At 51.3% G+C, this 18,925-nt stretch overlaps 1 protein-coding gene across 13 annotated transcripts in view; it reads left to right on the top strand.

The window, feature by feature from the left end:
* The window catches only part of ARHGEF9 (Cdc42 guanine nucleotide exchange factor 9), a 180,278-nt gene that overhangs the window by 122,624 nt on the left and 38,729 nt on the right, over window positions 1-18,925 (top strand). For all 13 annotated transcript variants that reach the window (XM_077185890.1, XM_077185882.1, XM_077185883.1 and 10 more), the window contains exons 4-6: window positions 3,097-3,276; window positions 5,699-5,931; window positions 10,784-10,913. In XM_077185890.1, coding sequence (XP_077042005.1) covers window positions 3,097-3,276; window positions 5,699-5,931; window positions 10,784-10,913 — 543 coding nt within the window. The remainder of the gene's footprint in view (window positions 1-3,096; window positions 3,277-5,698; window positions 5,932-10,783; window positions 10,914-18,925) is intronic.

Below are 18,925 nucleotides of genomic sequence, written 5' to 3' on the forward strand. Positions count from 1 at the left end.
AGAAGGGAAGACTGCAGACACTTCTCCACATTTTGTTTCTTTTCCTGCATTTGCACTTTTCTGTTGGAAACGAAAACAAAAGAAACAAAAATAAACCTTAACTTGCATCTCCAGCCATGTCACCATGTTTCTGCCAATTGGGATTCTCAGGAGGTGCAGACAGGTTCAGCTGCAGTGGGGGAACACTGATTTACTGCCCCTAATGATGTATCCCAGACAGGAGAGATCCAGAAAGCTCTGCTCTCTCTTTGCTCTGTGTGATGCAGACTGGGATTGAGGGGATAAATCTTACCTGCAGGTAGAGCATCAGGAAATGATTCAGCTAAGCAGGGAGGAGGGCTGAAATGGGCATTCTCATCTGTGCAACGATGGGCTGTGCCTTGCTGGAGAGAGGCTCATGATGCTCACTTTAATCCCAGCAATCCCTCTGCTGGGGAAGGCTCCCTGAGCTCTGTCAGCTGGGGGCTGGAACAGCAGGGTGTGAGCAGGGCTGGGCTGGGAGAGATGGGCTGGGCTGGGAGAACTGGGCTGGATGATGGATGATGGATGATGGATGGATGGATGGATGGATGGATGGGGGAATGGGGAATGGATGGATGATGGATGGATGGATGGATGGATGGATGGATGGATGGATGGATGGATGATGGATGGATGGATGATGGATGGATGATGGATGGATGGATGGATGATGGATGGAGGGATGGATGGATGGATGGATGATGGATGGATGGATGGATGGATGGATGGATGGATGGATGGAGGGATGGATGGATGGATGGATGGATGATGGATGGATGATGGATGGATGATGGATGGATGATGGATGGATGGATGGATGGATGGATGGATGGATGGATGGATGGATGATGGATGGATGGATGGATGGATGGATGGACAGATGGATGGATGGATGATGGATGGATGGATGGATGATGGATGGATGGATGGATGGATGGATGGATGGATGGATGGATGATGGATGGATGGATGATGGATGATGGATGGATGATGGATGGATGGATGGATGGATGGATGGATGGATGGATGGATGGATGATGGATGGATGGACAGATGGATGGATGGATGGATGGATGATGGATGGATGGATGGATGGATGGATGATGGATGGATGGATGGATGATGGATGGATGGATGGATGATGGATGGATGGACAGATGGATGGATGGATGGATGGATGATGGATGGATGATGGATGGATGGATGGATGGATGGATGGATGGTGGATGGATGGATGAACGGACTGACCGCCTCTCCTGGCTGTCTCTAAGCCCACTGTGGGGTGAAGAATACTTAGCACTTAACCTTCTGCAAGTCCTGCCCAACTTTGGCCTATACTTCAGGGACTACATGGAAAAGTACTTTAAAGAGAGACAGTTTGGCAGCTATTTTTAGATATTCATTGAGCAAAACACTCTCCAACATCTGCTCATCAGTCAGTTCTCCCTTCTCTGAGCAAACCTGACGGGATGAGCAGAAGGAAGGATAACATTGTTTTATGTAACAGAAGTAAATTTACTGGAAAAACTCTGCAGCAGCCTCCTCTGCTGTGTGTTATGGATGAATCTTGAGTCTCCTTTTCCTGTCTTGTCCTGGAAACCACCTTCAAACACACAGAGAGGATGAGGCTTGGGAACTCCTCACATTCCTTTATTCTCCTTGTGCTTTCAGAGGTGCCTGCACAGAAATGTGCTGCTTCAGCTCCTCCAGACACGTGATTCCAGAGAAATGATGAAGCAGCACAGGGAGGGTGGGAATAGTGAGGATGGGAATTGCAGCCAATGGCAGCCCCGAGGCTGGGAGACATTCCTGTGTTCAGGAGGAGAGGGATGTCACAGAGCACAGGGAGGGGACACTGCCCCATGGCCGCAGGGCAGGCTTTTTCCTGGCTTTTTCCTGGCTTTTTCCTTGGGTTTTTTCCCAAGCTATTCTGAGATCATCAGCTAAGCAGGAAAATCTGCCTGGAGAGATGCTCTGTGTCATTTCTCCCCAGTCTGGATTTTGGTTTGCCCTGTGACCATCCTGCAGCGTGGGAAGCAGCCTGCTCCCATTCCTCGTGGCCTTGGAAAATCAGAGGGGGAAACCCAGGGAAATGAGTCATCAAGGAGGTCCTGGGGGAAGAGAGGCCTAGATTAGGAAGTGTAGAAGGTGTTCCATAACCCAAACTTCTCTGCTGAAAGGCCAGGAAACTCAGGGTGACGGCATCCTCCGAGCTGAGCTGCACATGGCAGAGGTTGGGTCCAGGCCAGGCCAGGCCAGGCCAGAGTTGCATTTCTCATTCATGTTTGAAGTTGTCCCTGCCAGGAACCACATGGTGAGGCTGAAGGACAGTTCATTGCAGGGTTCCAGTGTTCATTGTGGCCCAGCAGCTGCATGTCACCAGCTGGCAGTGTGACTAAGCATCCCGAGTTCCCAAATTTAGCCATTCCACTGGAGCTGCTGGCGTTTTCTTCCCCTCGTTTTTTCCCCTTCCTATGTAATAAAGGCAAGCAAAGTGAGCACAGTCATCTCCTGATGACCCCTGTCTTGTTTCTTTCCAATCAGGATGCTGCTAAATAGACCAGGCCAGTTGCAACATCTGAGATTTGGCCTTGCAAAGTTTCTAGCCTAAATCATTCTGGTTGGACTTGATAATCCTAAAGGTCTTTTCCACTGTTAAAAATTCTGTGATTCAGTGATGATCATCCTGACAGGTGAAGTGTGGGAGGATGAGGGGATTTGCTCAGAATCTTCCCACCCTCCAGCACATCAGCTGCAAACTTGTTGGGGATGCACTCCATCCCCTCATCCAGGTGGTTGATAAAGATACTAAACAGAACTTGCTGATAGTACTAAACAGCTTCCTTGTCCTGATTACTGATCTGAAAGGAGAAATCAGAGCAGGCTCAAACAGCCCCTCACAGCTTTCTGTGGAGGCTGAGCCACTGGAAGGATGGGGAAGCAGCAGTGCTTGTAGGAGACCTGGATAGGAGGTGTTGGGGGCAGTGGGGTTTGCAGGAGCACTGAGCTCCCCTCCTTGGAGCTGTCCCCTGGCTGTGGCTGCTCTCTGCAAATCCTCTTTTCTCACTCTCACAGGGTTACTTAAAGCAGTGCCGGAAGAGGAGGGACATGTTCAGTGATGAGCAGCTGAAAATCATCTTTGGGAACATTGAAGACATCTACAGATTTCAGATGGGCTTCGTGCGGGACCTGGAGAAGCAGTACAACAACGAGGACCCCCACCTCAGTGAGATTGGGCCCTGCTTCCTGGAACACGTGAGTGCACTGCCACTGTCCCTCAGGCCTGGGCTGGGAGGGAGGGAGGGAGGGAGGGAGGGAAAACCCCAAAGGCAGGAACCTCTTCTGGTAACAGATCAGGGGCTGCTCCATGTGCTGTGGGAGATACAGAGGAGGGAGAGCTTGGATATGCAGTTGGATAACCCCCAGTACATCTAAGTCACATGGATGAGAAGATACTGGAGGATTTTGCCTGGCCCATCCTACTGTTCCGTAAACCACCTCCTGCAAGAGCTGATAAATTGGCCAATGTTGTAAATATGGCAGGAAATGTCAAACAAATGCCAGCCCTGGAGCTGGAGGCTTTCCTGGAGGGAGAGGGGAGCAGCTCCTGTGCCATGTCAGGACAACAGTTCACTGCTTATCAGAGAAACTCCTGATAAACATTCCTGAAACTTCAGCAGGACATCTCTAAAGAGTTTCACAGCATCTTTTAAACATCCCTGGGTCTCTCATTGGGCTTTCCTGTGAGAAGGTGCATGAGGTGTTAACATGGCTGGTTCTTATCAGAGCCTGCAGAAAGCAGCATCACATTCCACCTCTGTGCTGGGGAGATGTAGGAAATCTTGCTGAGAATCAGTAACTCAGATGTCATGACTTGAGGCTGTGCTGTCAATTCATTGATAGTGACAATAGCAAGAATTGCTGCTGAGATTTGGAGGAAGATCTGACACTTGCCTGTCACCAGACAGGGGCTGAGAGCTGGCTGATAAACTCCTGATAAATTGTCCCTGCTTAGCCATTTGGGAAACCGAGGGGTGAGGATGTTTAGATCCTGTTTAGAGATCTCCAAAGCATCTTGTTCCTCATTTTCTTCAGGAAGAGAGAGCTGTCAGTGCATGGCTGGGTCAGCTGTGGGGATGGGAAGGACACTGGATCCCTGTTCCCAGAGAAGCAGCTTGTTTGGACCCTCAGGGATTGAGAAGTAATTGCTGGGCAGGCATTTGGCTAAATAGAATCTGTCCTTTTATTGGAAGGCATTGGCCACAGCTCAGTGGAACTGGCTGGTTTGCAGCACCTGCCTTTGACCTGGGCTGTCTCAGAGTTAATTTGTGGTGCTGGGCTGTGCCCATCTCCTTCCCAGTGAAATCCTCCTCTGCCCTTTCATTGCCTCGTCTGCATGGCCCAGATGAATCAAGCCCAAGTTAAAGGTGACACTCTGTGGTCAGTGAAGGCAGAAAAAGGACATTCCAACAAAATAGACACCAGAAAGCTTGTTGGACCAGTCCAGAAGGTGGAGGAGCACACGTGTCAGTGGGGTTTTTGTTTGTTTTCAGTGTTTTCTGGGGCTCTGTTCCTGGGGAAATCCATGCAGTGCCTTGGGCTCCCCATTGGTAAAGGGAATTTCAAACATCCCCAGCCCCCAGACACTTGCCAGGTGCTTCAGGCTCAGGGAAAGAGCTCTAGGAATAACAAGGTTGTCCTCTTGTCTTACCAAAAGCCAGAGCTCTGCTGGGTTGTGCCTTTCAACCCTCCCTGCCGGATTTGAAGCTGAGAGCAAGCACAGCTCTGTGCAGGGCTCACATTAACACACCTGTACCTGCAGAGACCTTGGGCTTGTGTCAGAGTGCAGGTCCCTCTCTGCACTCCCTCCTTTCCCAGCACCTCTTCCAAGCAGGAGGAGCACTGTAGGATCTGTCCTTCAGATCCTTCAGATCCTTCAGATCCTGCTTGGGCTGTGCTTTCTTGGAAATCCAGACTGGTTTGGCTTGGAAGGGTTGGGTTGGGAAGATCATTTTGTTCCAGACCCTGCTGTGGGCAGGACACCTTTACAGACCAGAATGCTCCAAGCTCATCCTTGAGCACTTTCAGGGATGGGACTGCCATAGCTTCTCTGGGAATTCCATCCCAGGGCCTGCCCACCCTCCCAGGAGGAGTTTCTCCCAGTATCCCTGTCATGGTGGGCATTGTTCAGAGTGCTGTGACCTTCCTGAAGAAGGGTCTTGAAAAAGACACCTGGGGGGCACAGGCATGTCTGTGCTCACACTGGGTGATTTCAGCTCTTCTGGGATCCAGGAGACACAGAAAGAGAGTTGGGGTCTTTGTGTGGGGCTCCAAGGAGAGCCTTTATTGAGCTTCTTCCTTGAAGGGTTCAGTAATGAAGGAGCCACTGGGGCAGGGAAAGCAAGGGTTTATTTAGGGATCTTGAGGGGCAGGACAGAACACCAGGGCCAATGGGATACATTGAATCTGCATGTCACAGCAAGGGAAAAGGCTGGGAGAAGCCTTTTTCTCACCCTAGTGGCCTGAAGGGTTCTCCCTCCAGGGGAGAGTTGTGGTTCCTTTCCCTGTTGGCCCACCAGCCCCACAGGTCCCACAGAACCCTGCCCTTCCCAGCCCTGGTGTGCCATTGACCAGCCAGGTCTCTGCCTGACCCGTCCTCCTCCTCCTGCCCTCACAGCAAGACGGCTTCTGGATCTACTCTGAGTACTGTAACAACCACCTGGACGCGTGCATGGAGCTCTCCAAGCTGATGAAGGACAGCAGGTACCAGCACTTCTTCGAGGCGTGCCGCCTGCTGCAGCAGATGATCGACATCGCCATCGACGGCTTCCTGCTCACCCCCGTGCAGAAGATCTGCAAGTACCCCCTGCAGCTGGCAGAGCTGCTCAAGTACACGGCCCAGGAGCACAGGTACCTGCAGGCACGGGGCCAGGCTGGGCCCTGCAGGGAGGGCTGGGGGTCTGTGCAGGGCTGGGGATCTGTCCAGGGCTGTGCCCTGCAGGGAGGGCTGGGGGTCTGTCCAGGGCTGGGGGATCTGTGCAGGGCTGGGGATCTGTGCAGGGCTGGGGGTCTGTCCAGGGCTGGGGATCTGTCCAGGGCTGGGGGTCTGTCCAGAGCTGGGGATCTGTGCAGGGCTGGGGGTCTGTGCAGGGCTGGGGATCTGTCCAGAGCTGGGGATCTGTGCAGGGCTGGGGGTCTGTGCAGGGCTGGGGATCTGTGCAGGGCTGGGGGTCTGTGCAGGGCTGGGGATCTGTGCAAGGCTGGGGATCTGTGCAGGGCTGGGGGTCTGTCCAGGGCTGGGGGTCTGTGCAGGGCTGGGGATCTGTGCAGGGCTTGGGGTCTGTGCAGGGCTGTGCCCTGCAGGGAGGGCTGGGGGTCTGTGCAGGGCTGGGGATCTGTGCAGGGCTGGGGATCTGTGCAGGGCTGGGGATCTGTCCAGGGCTGGGGGTCTGTGCAGGGCTGGGGGTCTGTCCAGGGCTGGGGATCTGTCTAGGGCTGTGCCCTGCAGGGCTGGGGATCTGTCCAAGGCTCCTTCCTTACACAGGGATTGGGGTTTCTGTCCAGAGCTGCTGCCCTGCAGGGAGGGCTGGGGATCTGTCCAGGGCTGGGGGATCTGTGCAGGGCTGGGGGATCTGTCCAGGGCTGGGGATCTGTCCAGGGCTGTGCCCTGCAGGGAGGGCTGGGGGATCTGTCCAGGGCTCCTTCCTTACACAGGGATTGGGGTTTCTGTCCAGGGCTGGGGGACCTGTCGAGGGCTGGGGGACGGACCTGTCCAGGGCTGCTTCCCTACACAGGGCTGGGGGTTTCTGTCCAGAGCTGCTGCCCTTCAGGGCTTGGGGTTTTTGTCCAGGGCTCCTTCCCACCCACCAGTTGGAGTTTTCTGCCCAGTGCTCCTTCCCTACAGAGAGCTTGGGGTTTCTTTCCTAAAAGGGGTTGGGTTTTTCTGTCCAGTGCTCCTTCCCTACCCCGGGGTTGGAGTTTTCTGCCCAGTGCTCCTTCCCCACAAAGGGCTTGGGGTTTTCTGTCCAGTGCTCCTTTCCTACACAGGGGCTGTGGTTTCTCTCCAGGGCTCCTTGCCACCCAAGGGTTGGGGTTTTCTGCCCAGTGCTCCTTCCCAACAGAGCTTGGGGTTTTCTGTCCACTGCTCTGTCCATCCCAGGGCTTGGGGTCCAGCTCTTGTCCCTGTGACATCCTGGATCAATAGGAGCAGGACAAAGGGTTAGCAGACAGTTCAGTCTTCTCCAAGCAGCAATTCTCGATGGAGACACACTCAGCCCTGTTCTAATCAGACATGTGAACTAATTACCCTTGGATGTACTTTCTGATGCTACCAGTTACACTGGAAACATTTCCTAATTAGCATTCAGTGGTCTGAGAGGATCCTTCCCTGCTCCCAGGGAGACCGTGGGCACACAGTGAGTACAGGGCCAGGGTCTGCAGCTGGAGCCTGATGTGGGGAGAGCTCCAAACCTGCTCAGCTTTTCAGCCCAGTCCCATCTCTGGTTTTGCTGTGGAGTTTAGGTTCAGAGGAGCAGCCGCAGTTTGATTGCTTCCCAAAATTTCCAGCATCTCTTTTGCTGCTGCTGAGGACAATCAGCCTGGCTGCCTGACAGTGTGAATCAGGAGCAGTGCCTGTGATACCACTTGGGATTTACTGCTGTGAAAATAAGGTGAAAGAAAAATCAGGCCCTGTGAGAGCAGATTTGTTCCTGCCCTGCCAATTTTCTTACTTTTTCCAAAACCCATTTAAAAGCAAGTGAGAACAGAAAAGACCAGTGATGTTTCAGAAACTTCTGCAAGTGTTTGATGGCTTGTTTTTCCCAGGCCAGAGCAGAAGTGGGATGGGAGCAGAGATGCATTGATCTGCTTTAACCTGACCCACAAGTCTGAGTGACTCAGGGAAGCCAAATGCCCCTAATCACCAATTTGGACAAGCCTTTGGCTTCAGATCCAATTCCTGCTTTTCCAAAGACCAAATCAAACTTGGAATGGACTGGTGGGAAGCTCAGGCTATCAGAAGGCAGCTCTGGGATCCCACAGGTTGTGGCTTTTCCCTTCAGCAGCCACAGGAGGACCCACAGCACTGGCTGGGAGCTCAGATGTGGCTTCCCACCAAGAGGGTGTTTAAAATGACCCTCAGTGAGTTATTTGGGAGCCACAGCAAAGGGGATGTGGGCAGTGTGATAACACCAGGGTTGGGTTATTTTGGGAGCACATTTCTGTTCCCTTAGGGATGTTCTAAACTCACCATGTGGTTAAGGAATCACACAGAGTCGTGTTCTGAGGAGCCCTGGGAGCTCTCCTGTGGTCAGCAGCTCTTGGGTGACTCAGCCTGAGGGCTCTGTGGCACTGGATTGCCATGGACACTCCATTTCTCCTGTTCCTCTGTGCTCTGGGAAGGGAGGGCAGGGGGAGGTTTGCTCACCTTGCATTAGGAGAGTAACCCCTGAAGCTCTGACAGCACAGGGAGGAGCCCTGTGGCTGCACAGTGGGGCCATATCCCAGCCCTGGAGTGAGGCAAAACATGGGAAAACATAGGATCCCAGGGAAAGCAGGGATGTGAGCTTCATCTAACGGAGGAACATGTCCTCTTTTTCTTTGTTTCCTTCCTTTTCACTGCCACCACACCTGCAGAGCTGGGGATTTTCCCTGTAGCAGGTCAGGACAATGCTGAAACCAGCATCCAGGCCAGGCTCCCCAGAGACAGCACGTGATGCTTGGCAAGGATCTAGACTTGGATTCTGATGGAGCACTGGGAAGTGGCCACTGCAGCCCCAACAGAATTGACAAACCATTTATTTGCCTTCATCTCATGGTTAATGGGATCCTATTATTGCCTCATGGCCAAATGCTCTGCTCCTGTTGTTTTTTTCTTCTAAGTTTTTGCCAGCTCTGCCACAGACATGGGCTGGGAGCCCAAAAAGTTCAGTCCTGAGCCTTTTCTTCATTACAGCATGACAGGAAAACAGTGCTGGGGTTTTCTCCCTGGAATCAGGGAATTAGCATTCCCAAGATGAGCGGCTGGCACCGTCCCACTCTGCATGGAGGCAGGATGGGGCTGAGCTCAGAGCCTCCCTCCCTGCCTGCCTGCCTGTCTGCAGCCTGGTTCCTTTGAATTTTTCACAAAGCCACATCTGTTCACCTCTTGAAGATCCACTCCAGCTTAATATTAATTAAATATAGGAAGGTCCTAAGTGCAGCTTGCTGGAATCCTGAGCATTCCCAGAGCAGAAGGGAGCTGGAGTTGGGAATGTAGGAACATGTAAGGTGAGGAGACTCTGCCAGGGAGTGCCCTCCCTTCTGAGCATGAGCATCACTGCTGGGAGATCCTTGGTGACTGTCTGCAAACCCTGCACCTCTCCCTGCCTCTCCAGGTCCTTCCTGGCTGTAGGGACTTCCCTGTTTCCCTAAAGAGCTCACGGATGTTCTCCAGGCCACCCTGTGTCCCCTGGCACAGCTCCTTTCCTGCCTGACACAAGCAACACTCCCTTCACACAGATGCTCACACAAAGGGAGGCACAAGAAGTTCTTCATTGTGTAGCACGATCCCTTCCATCCCTGGCAGTGTCCAAGGCTGGGTTGGATGGGACTTGGAACACCCTGGGACAGTGGAAGGTGTCCCTGCCCATGGCAGGGGGTGGAGCTGGATGGGCTTTGAGCTCCCTCCTCACCCAGGCCTCTCTGTGATGGGTAGGATATATCAGGCAGCCCATCCTCTGTTTTCCTTTATTTTGCTGATGGCCCAGTCCTGCTGTCCTGGAATTTGTGGGATTGCTTTTAACCACACCTAGGATTTTGACATAAGAATTTAAGAAAAAATGAAAACTCAGCTCAAGATTTCACCTGAGCTAGGATAAATAATATTTTATTTATCCTTGAGCAAATCATATTTTTTGTGTATCACAGTGTGTTTGTTTCTTAGTATTTATCCTGTTGGGAACACATGGAGGGGGGATCTAATTCCCAGTATTCACCCCTCTTTTAGCTGTCACCAGCACAATCCTTAGCAATAATCAATAAAGCCATTCCCCCTGCAGCTGCCCAAGATGGCAGTTTTTCTCATTAGTCAGCAATCAATAGCAGCCCTTAAGTTAATAATACATTGTGGTGGTGTTGTGGCAGCTGGCCTTGCCTGTCTTCCCAGTGGAAATGAACGTTGCAGCTCCTTGGAATGGAAGAGCAGGCACAGGGCAGGAATCAATGGCATTGATTTCAGCATCACTTTTTGAAAAGACTGATCATCATCCTCAGTGGCCCTGGCAGGAGCCTGTTCTCACTCTGTGTTACTGCACTCACAGGGCCATGCAGGGTAGAAAAAAAAAAAAAAAGAGTTGCTTGATTTGCTCACCTGAAATCTGCAGTGAGAGTGAATTCCATGGGGTGGCTGCTCTGGGAGTGGCTTGGAAGGTGCTCTGGTCTTTGTCTAAATGGACCCTTTGCTAAATGTTCCTTTTAAAACCAGAAAAATCCAGGCCCAAAGACAGAGGCTGTAAAAGTGTTCAGCCTATCTTTAGAATGCTCTTCAGCTGGGCTCCTTGTGGCTGCAGAGGGCTCACCCAAAGTGCTGGGTTGGTTGAGGCCAGACTGGGCTCCCAGCTCCAGTTTCCATCGCGCTGCTCCGTCGTGACAATCCAGGTGGAAAAATCCCATTGTAGCAGTGAGGGGTCAGCCCTGCCCGTGTCCCTTTGGGCTGGTGAGCTTGTGGCAGACTCCTGGGCGTGTCCTGCTGCCTGCCTTTGATGGCCTTTCCCTGTGTGTGCAGTGACTACAGGTACGTGGCCGCTGCCCTCGCCGTCATGAGGAACGTCACCCTCCAGATCAACGAGCGCAAGCGGAGGCTGGAGAACATCGACAAGATCGCTCAGTGGCAGGCCTCTGTCCTGGACTGGGAGGTACAGTAACCCTGCCCTGGCAGCCTCCAGGCTGTTCTAGGGTTATCTAAGACCCTGTCGTTCATTGCCCAGGGTTTGGGATGAAGCCTGGGGTGGAGAAAGCGCAGTCGTGACTTTGGGGTGGTGCTTAAACATTAACGGTGCCCTAAAGAAATTCCAGTTCCAATTTCATCACTAGAAACCTGGAGTGACTTTTGTGATTGCAGTGCTGGTAGTAGGTGAGACTTGGAGCAAACCCCATCTGCATTCTGCCTCTGTGCTGTGTCACTGGGGAGGAGGGAGGGAAAGACGTAGCAAAAAGCCCTGGAAATTGCAAGAGGTTAAGAAAATGAAGAAAATCCTTCTGGTGATTGCTTTATGACTGGAAGCCAAACTGTTAAACTGGAGTTAGAGATGTTATTTGCATTTTATAAATGACATCCCACTTAAAGATATTTCTGAACCAGCCCTGTGTGTAGTGATGGTGTAATTAAGGAGCTGAGAGGCACAGGGAAGGCAGAGTCAGCAGAAGGATTCCTCACCAGCAGGCCTTCAGTCTCTACATTTGTGCCATGTGTTTGGAAGAAAAGCCATACTAAAATTATGTTCTCCCTTTCTTTTCGTCCCTGATTTTTAAAAATCATTGTATGGAAGTAATCCATAAATAGGGTTTTGCAGCAGATTGAGGACAAACGTTTTTGTAAATCCTCTCGCTGTTGTCATCAGCCCATGTGTTCAGCAAGGAGATAATCAGAGTGATGGAGCAGCCTTTCTGCTTCCTCACTTGTGAAGTCTGAAATAACTCCACATTCCAGTCATGGGGATCATACTGTGGAAATGAGTGTGTGGGAAAGAGGCATTCATCCTTTAATTAATTTATTTCTGGCAAAGATCTGCGAAGGCTGGGAGGAGAGGGAGAGAAATACAGGTGCACCACCTGTGTCCTCCTTGGCTGAGCTGGTTTCATTGCTGTGATGGAGGATGGAGGTTTATCACCCTGGATCTGGTGATAAAACACACAATAAAACACATAAATGCAGCAATCAGAGCTGGGATTGTGGCTGGCTGGGAGAGCAGAGAGCACAGACAATGTGTCTGATTGTTCTACTGCTCAGGAACATCTCTCACTGCCAGGCAGACTCATTTCCAGAATGAGGAAAGTGCTCTGCAGGAGGCACAGGACCATCAGCTCCATGCTCAGCCCTGGAGTGTGCCATGGGATGAGCTAATGGGGGTCATTTGTGAGGAGCTCCCAGCCCCTCGCTGGAAATAAATCTCCATTAAGGACAGATCCATTCCAAGCCAGTGAATATTCATGTGTGAGAGGGAAGCCAAGGTGACCTCCACACAGGATCTATGGAATAGCAGTTGCTTTTTCTCTTCCATTACCTCAGTTGATAATTCATTTTTATTTAGCCCTGTCCTTGATAATTCATTCCTGCTTAGCACTACCCATTCTTTATCTCCATCCCATCCTCAGGCACTTGCCAAATTATTCTTCCAGGCTTTTTTCAGCTATTCCAGATTTTGAGCACATTATTGCAGCAGCATCCTTCAGCTTCTCATAACATAGCACAGCCTGCTGCTGGTATGCTCAGAAATCCCATGGGAACACAGCTCCTGGTCAAAGAAAAACACCTTCTTTGCCCTTTTTATTCTGGATTTTGGATCAAGAAGAGTCACAGAGTTTGATGAGAAAGTAGAGGATGAGAGCTGAATCCAGCAGAGGAATTCACTGCTTGATTCTTTCCTCTAAAGCAGCTCTGAATCACCAGATCCAGCCCCCACTGCACAGCTGTCCATGGAGCAGCCAGAAGGATGCACAGAAACCCAAAATACCCAGGAGTGAGCCACAGTGTAATGCAGGAAGAGAGTGGGAGAAATGAAAGGATTGGATCTTTGGGACGTGCTTGGATGTGCTGGGATGTGTGCAGGTGTTCCTTTGGCACTGCAGACCCCAAACCCCACTTGGAGGCTGCAGGGATGTCCCCAGGACATGGAGCAGTGGGGTTGGCTCCTCACCCAGCCCTGAGGGCTCAGAGCTTTGTCTCCTGTGCAGTTTTGGGGTACAGCAGGGACCTCCTGGTGTGTGTCCCAGCCTCTCCAGGCTCTGGGGAAGGGACAGTTCTGGTTTGAGGAGAAGATCAGCTCCCAGTTGCTGTTTGCTGTCAGCTGCTGTCAGGCCTGTCCAGTCTTGTGGAGTTCCCTGAGCAGAGAGGGATCCCAGCTGTAATTCCCAGTTTGCCTGGCCCTGGTCCTGCTCTAATCTGACCTTTCTGTACCTGTTCTGTCCATCCCAGTGGCTCCAGAGCACAGGCACAGCCCAACCTTCCTGAGACCCCCTGGAAACAGCACTGACCCCAAGAAAACAGGGGCCAGCCCTAAAAAATTACCAGTGCAGTCTTTTTCCACCCAAAATGCAGGCAGGGCACAAGATAGAGCTAATCCCAAATTCCCACCACATTGGCACTTCACAACTGATTTCAGTGGCTGAATGTTGCAGCATGTGGAGATATTTCATTTGGAGGAATGTCTGTTTTTCCTCAGCATCTTGAGACTGATGATGCTGATTCTCTGCTCTGAAGTTTTCATTTCTAAATTTACCCGTGTTTTGTCAGGAGATGGTGGAAAAAGATTCTTTAAAGAAGAAGGAAAAATTCCCAACCAAACAAAAAATACTTTGCGAGGGAATATCTGAAATGTTCTGGTATATAAAATGTGTGCACAGTTCCTTGCAGGGAGAGCTGGTGTTGGGAATGCTGATCCTAAAACAAATAGGAAAAATAAGGGTGTGTCCAAGCTGCTTTAAGCAGAGGGGTTTTACTGAATCCCATTTTTTAGCAATCATTTCTATACCTCCATGGGATAAAAATTTATCACATGTGTGGCCCCATGGTGGTGAATTTCAGGGTGAGTACTTGAAAACCACAAATATCCTTGAGTTAAGCAAAGTCAGAGGTTTTCCCCAAGAAATCCTGCAAGCAGGATCTGATTGTTTAAATTGCCAGTGGGACCAGGAAAGGGTGGCCTGGCACAGGGGACAGCCAGGCCTGAAGTCTTAAGGAATTATTGGCAGCTTTGGCATCTTTAGACAAGAAATGACTGAGCAGAATTGTAAGGGAAGATTCTGATCTCCCTGGCTGCTGTAAATCAGGAATAATCCCAGTCACTCTGAGTTCCTGTGTAATTTGTGGCAATGTGGGCTTGCCTGAGAAGCCTGCCTTGGTCTGCTGCCACGTGTGACTCACTTCTTTATTTTGTAACCTGAATTCCCAGCATATAAACAGACCCAGAAAGGTGCTGCCCACACCAGTGGTCCAGTGCTTTGAGCTGGTAATGGCTCAGAATTTGGGGCTTCCACCACCTCCCACCGAGCCCTTTCAGTGCCTTTCAGTTCTGAAGTGTTCCCTGATGTTCCAGCTCCATGTCCCCCTGCTCAGGGTGACACACCCTCAGATCAGAGCAGTGACATTTAAAGGCAGCAAGGCAAACCTCCACACAGAGCTGCCTTCAAAGGGGCAGCCAGAGCATCCTGGGCAGCCTTTCCTGCTCTCTCCCTTCCCTGTTCCTGCCCTCTGAGGGAGCTGCAGCCCTCAAAGCTTGGTGGGAATAGCTCCACACGTCACTGTCAAGTTTTCTGAAAAATCCCTTCACCAAAATTTTCTCCTAGGAAGCTGAGAAGCCTCAGAGAAAAAAAACAAAACAAAACAAAACAAATTCTTATCTCATTTGCTTCTCCTGTGTTGTGCTCACATGTGGAATGTGTTTGGAGATTGTTTATCCAACTTGTAATTGTTTCATTAATTTCATGTAAATTGTTTTAACTTAATGACCAATTACAGTCAAACTGTGTCAGGACTCTGGAAGGAGTCACAAGTTTTCATTATTATCTTTCTAACCTTCTTTAAGTATCCTTTCTCTATTCTTTAGTATAGTTTAGTATAGTACTCTTGAATATAACATAGTATAAAATAATAAATTAACCTTCAAAAACATAAAATCAAATACATCATTCCTTCCTTAGTCTGAAAACCCCACAAATACAAGACCACACGTGCACAGAGCAGGATTTAAAGAGACTTCCACAAAGCCCATCACCATTTCCAAGTCCTTACCAGCCCCAGGGCTGGTATTTGCACCCCTCAGAGGCACCTCCCTGCCTTTCTCTCTGCTCCTGGTCCCTCTCTCCTGCCCCCCAGATGGATCCTGTGAGCCCATGGAGCCCTGTGCCACTGTGCCCATCTCACTGGGCTCTGCTTCTAGGCAGGATCTGGGCTCTGTTCCCCGGGGCAGGGCTCAGCACAGCCTCCCTGAGTGCCTGTATGGATGATGTGGGGATGGAAAACAGGTCTGTGCCTCAGCACACCTGGAATTGCTCAATTTTATGCCTTTTCACACAGCTCTTGAACTGCATCAAAACAAAATGAAGCAGCAATCACTGCAGCAGTTCAGGCTCCATCTCCATCTCTCCAGCAGCACTTCCCTCCCTTTCAGCCCAGTTTTTTCTCACAGGAGGGAGAAAAATTGGCTCCCATTCCCTGGGAGATGTGTGGAGGTCCCTGATCCAGCAGGGGACAGTTAACCAGGTTTGGCAGAGGACAGAGCCTTGCTCATCAGCCTGGATAGGTTTGAACTTGCTATTTAAACAGATCACTTTGGTTTGTGAAGATATTTAAATATTTCTACCAAAGATTCTTATGGGTTGCCAATAGGGCAGCTTCCAAGAGTATTAAATTTCCACGAAGGGAGAAACTGATATATTTTTGAGAAATTAAATGAGCATTGTCCTTTTAAATTTCTTCTCATTCCTGTTATTTACGGGTCCTTTAAATCAAGACTTGCTGCCCTTAATTATGTAATCTATAATCACTGGCCTCAGCCTGATACTGCATCAGTGAATCCAAGAGAGCCACAAAGAGAAGCTGCCTGGAACCACCAAAGTGAGGGCAGCCTGATGAGAAACCCTCCTGGGAAAAAAACACCATGGCAGGGACTGAAATGAAGGCTTCTTTTTTCTCCTTCTTTTATTTTGTTCCCCCCAGCAACAGAAGGTATCAAAACTGAGCTTGTTGAAAAGGACAACATTTCACTGCCGTTCCTTTGTGTGATCTCAGTGTAGCCCCGGGTGCTAATCAGCCTGTCAGTCTCTAATTGCAGAACAGCAGTGTCAGGCACGAGAGAGCCCTGGGAGCTGGAGAGGGCACAAATCCCCTCCTGGTGCCCAGCAGGGCCGGCACAGGGCTGGGCTGGGCAGGGGGCAGCTCTGGGGGCTCTGGGCATTCCTGGGCCCAGGGAGGTGTCTGGGAGGGGGAGCAGCTCTCAGTGCCAGCCCTGCCCTGCTGCTCCCATTTGTTTCATGGCTCTCTTCAAGCTCTGTGGCTGCTGCCAGCTGCCCATCACAGAGCATGGCCAGGGCAGCAGCACTGGGGAGCTGGGATCCACATCCTCCCAGGCAGCAGCAGCAGAGCTGACCCTGAGCTGTCACAGTCAGGAGTGGCCTGGGGCCTCAGTGTGGCACTGAGGGCACTGGGGGCTGACATCCAGCCCAGAGCTGGGGCCTTTGCTCCCACTGCTGCACACAGGGGCTGGGGCTCTGCCTGACTCTGGGAGTCAGCTCTCCTTGGCTCCCTCTGGATGCTGCAGGACGTGCACTGAAAACCCTGGATGTGTCTGGGGAGGGCTGAGGGGGTTTTTTGGAGGCTTTTGTGACAAAACTCAGGTTGGAAAAGGTGTCAGGAGTCAGGGCTTCCCTGGCCACTCTGCTGCTGTGCTCTGCTGAACGTCTGCCAGGTCAGAGCAACTAAAAGTTCAGCCTCTTCCTTTTTCAGCAGGGACTTACAGAAGGATACAGATGATCCAGCCTCTGTGGGAGTTGGAAAAAAATGGAGAAGAAAAAGGAAATTTTTTCCTGGTTCTGTACAGATTTGGAGGCGTGGGACTGGGACAGACATTTGGGGAAGTCTGTCTGGAGCAGGGCTCGAGGTGTGCTGGGGGTGCCAATGTCCCTCTTTGCCCCCACCCTGCAACTGCTCCCTGAGCCCCTCAGTGGAGATCAGGAGAAGACAATTTGTGCTCTTCAGAGAGGTACAACTGTGTCAGGACAAGAAAAGCCTTTGTAGGCTCAGAGGTTGTGCCCTGAGGCTCCTCTGTGGGAATTGGCACAGCAGCCAGGCTGGAGGAGCAGGGCAGGACCTTGGACACGCTGCTCCTGACAGCCACGTGCCAGTCCCAAACTCTGTGCAATCTGTATTTCCCAATTTGCTCACCCAGAGTGAGAAATCAGCTATTTCTGGCCTAGAGACTGGATATAGAAATTGTTTTCCCCGCCTAAGAAATGCAATACAAATCCCATCATTTCGGATCTGGATGTTTTTGGGTTATGTTGCTTGCAGGGACTACAGAGTTTGGATTCAGCTAATCAAGTAGAAGTGTTTACAGAGCCCTCTGTGTGTCCTCAGGCTTCAGATGCTACCACAGGAGTAAAAGACAAAGCTGGCTTTCTATTTTTAGCAGCCAGCCTCTCCTAAGCTCGCCCCCTCTCCTAAAGCTCCCGTCCATAGGCTTGTGGGAAACTTCTTCATGTAAGCTCATGTGCAGCCAGGAAATCTCACAGTTTCAGGGGCTGGTGTGTTTTCTGCAGAGGTTTCTTGTTCTGGGGCTCATGTCCCCCTGAGCTGTGGCAGCAGCACTCACTCCCCGGGCTCTGGCCAGGCTGAAGTGGGACCCCCCTGAGGCACTGGGTGCTCACAGCCCATCCCTGGGGGCACGGACCCTCTGTGTCCATGGGAAGCCATCCCTCCTTAGCCCCTGGGGCAGCACAGGCACAGGAGAGAGGCAGGGGGGTGGATAAAGCCCTGGCTAAGGCGATTTGGAAGTCTGTGCTGCAGCTTGGTGATGCAGTGACTTAATGAAGCTGCTGCTGTCACAGGGCCCAGGGACACAGGCGGTCGCTCCCAATCAATGCTGAGAGGTTAATTACACATTTACCTGAGCAGCAGTTTGAAATCCTCACCAGCAAGGGGGGAGACTCCTGGCTGCCTTGGCACCTGCAAGTGTGAGCAGCACCAGAAGTGTGTGTCTAGCTAGATGCCCCCCATAGCTGGCTGAACCTCGACAAGCTGTTTGCTGGGATTTTTGGGATGCTCTCAGCCCAGAAATCAGTTCCAGCTTGGCATCAAAGGCAGAACTGCAGTAGTTCACAGCCAAAAAGAAAAAAAAAAAAAAAAAAGAGTTCTTCTCTGTCTTGCTCCTGAGTGCTGCTCCTGAGTGCTGCTCCTGAATGCTGCCTCACCTTTCAGCTGGAGCCACCCCGCCTCCTTCCTCGGTGCTCTGCTGAGATGCCCACAGGGCAGGTGGTGGTGAATTCACCCATTTTTAATAAATAGATTTTAATTAACTTTTTAAAAAGTCCAGCTCATTCCAATTAGTGGAGGGTGACTGCATTTGTTCTCTCAGAGAGTGGGAGAGAGAGCACTGTGTTTTCAAGACCATCTGCTCATGAATCCTTAAAAAAAACTCAGGAGAGGAAAACAAGCGTTAGCCGCAGGCAGGGAAGGGTGAGGGCACTCTGGCAGCCAGCAGGGAGGCCTGGCCAGCCAGGGGGCTGGGGCTGCCACAGGAGCCAGGGTGGTCCTGACAGGATTTTGGAGGTGGGGAGCTCTAATGAGCTGTGGGAGAAGGGACTGGCAGTGCCTGGATGAGTGAGAAGAGAGGCAGCAATCCAGAAGGCTGAGTTCTGGCAGCCTCTGAGGTGGGGAACTGCTGCCCCAGTGTGTCCCAGGCTTTTGTAGCTGGCTGGAGATTTCAGGAGGGGAAGTGCTTTGGGATGCTCCTCTAAAGGGAGGGCTTGCAGGGAATTTGGTGCCCTGAATTCAAAGTGCCTCTGGGGTGGGCTTTGAGGAGGAAGGGGCTTTGTTTTCCTGATGCCACCAGCACCTGCAGCAAGATCCAAGGGTCTGGGGGTACCTGGAGAGGGGAGTGGGGGCAGTGTCTGGGGCAGCTCTTTCCCCATTGCAGTGGGAGCTGCAGTGACC

Source organism: Agelaius phoeniceus, chromosome 14 (assembly GCF_051311805.1).
Source record: "Agelaius phoeniceus isolate bAgePho1 chromosome 14, bAgePho1.hap1, whole genome shotgun sequence".
Classification (NCBI taxonomy): domain Eukaryota; kingdom Metazoa; phylum Chordata; class Aves; order Passeriformes; family Icteridae; genus Agelaius; species Agelaius phoeniceus.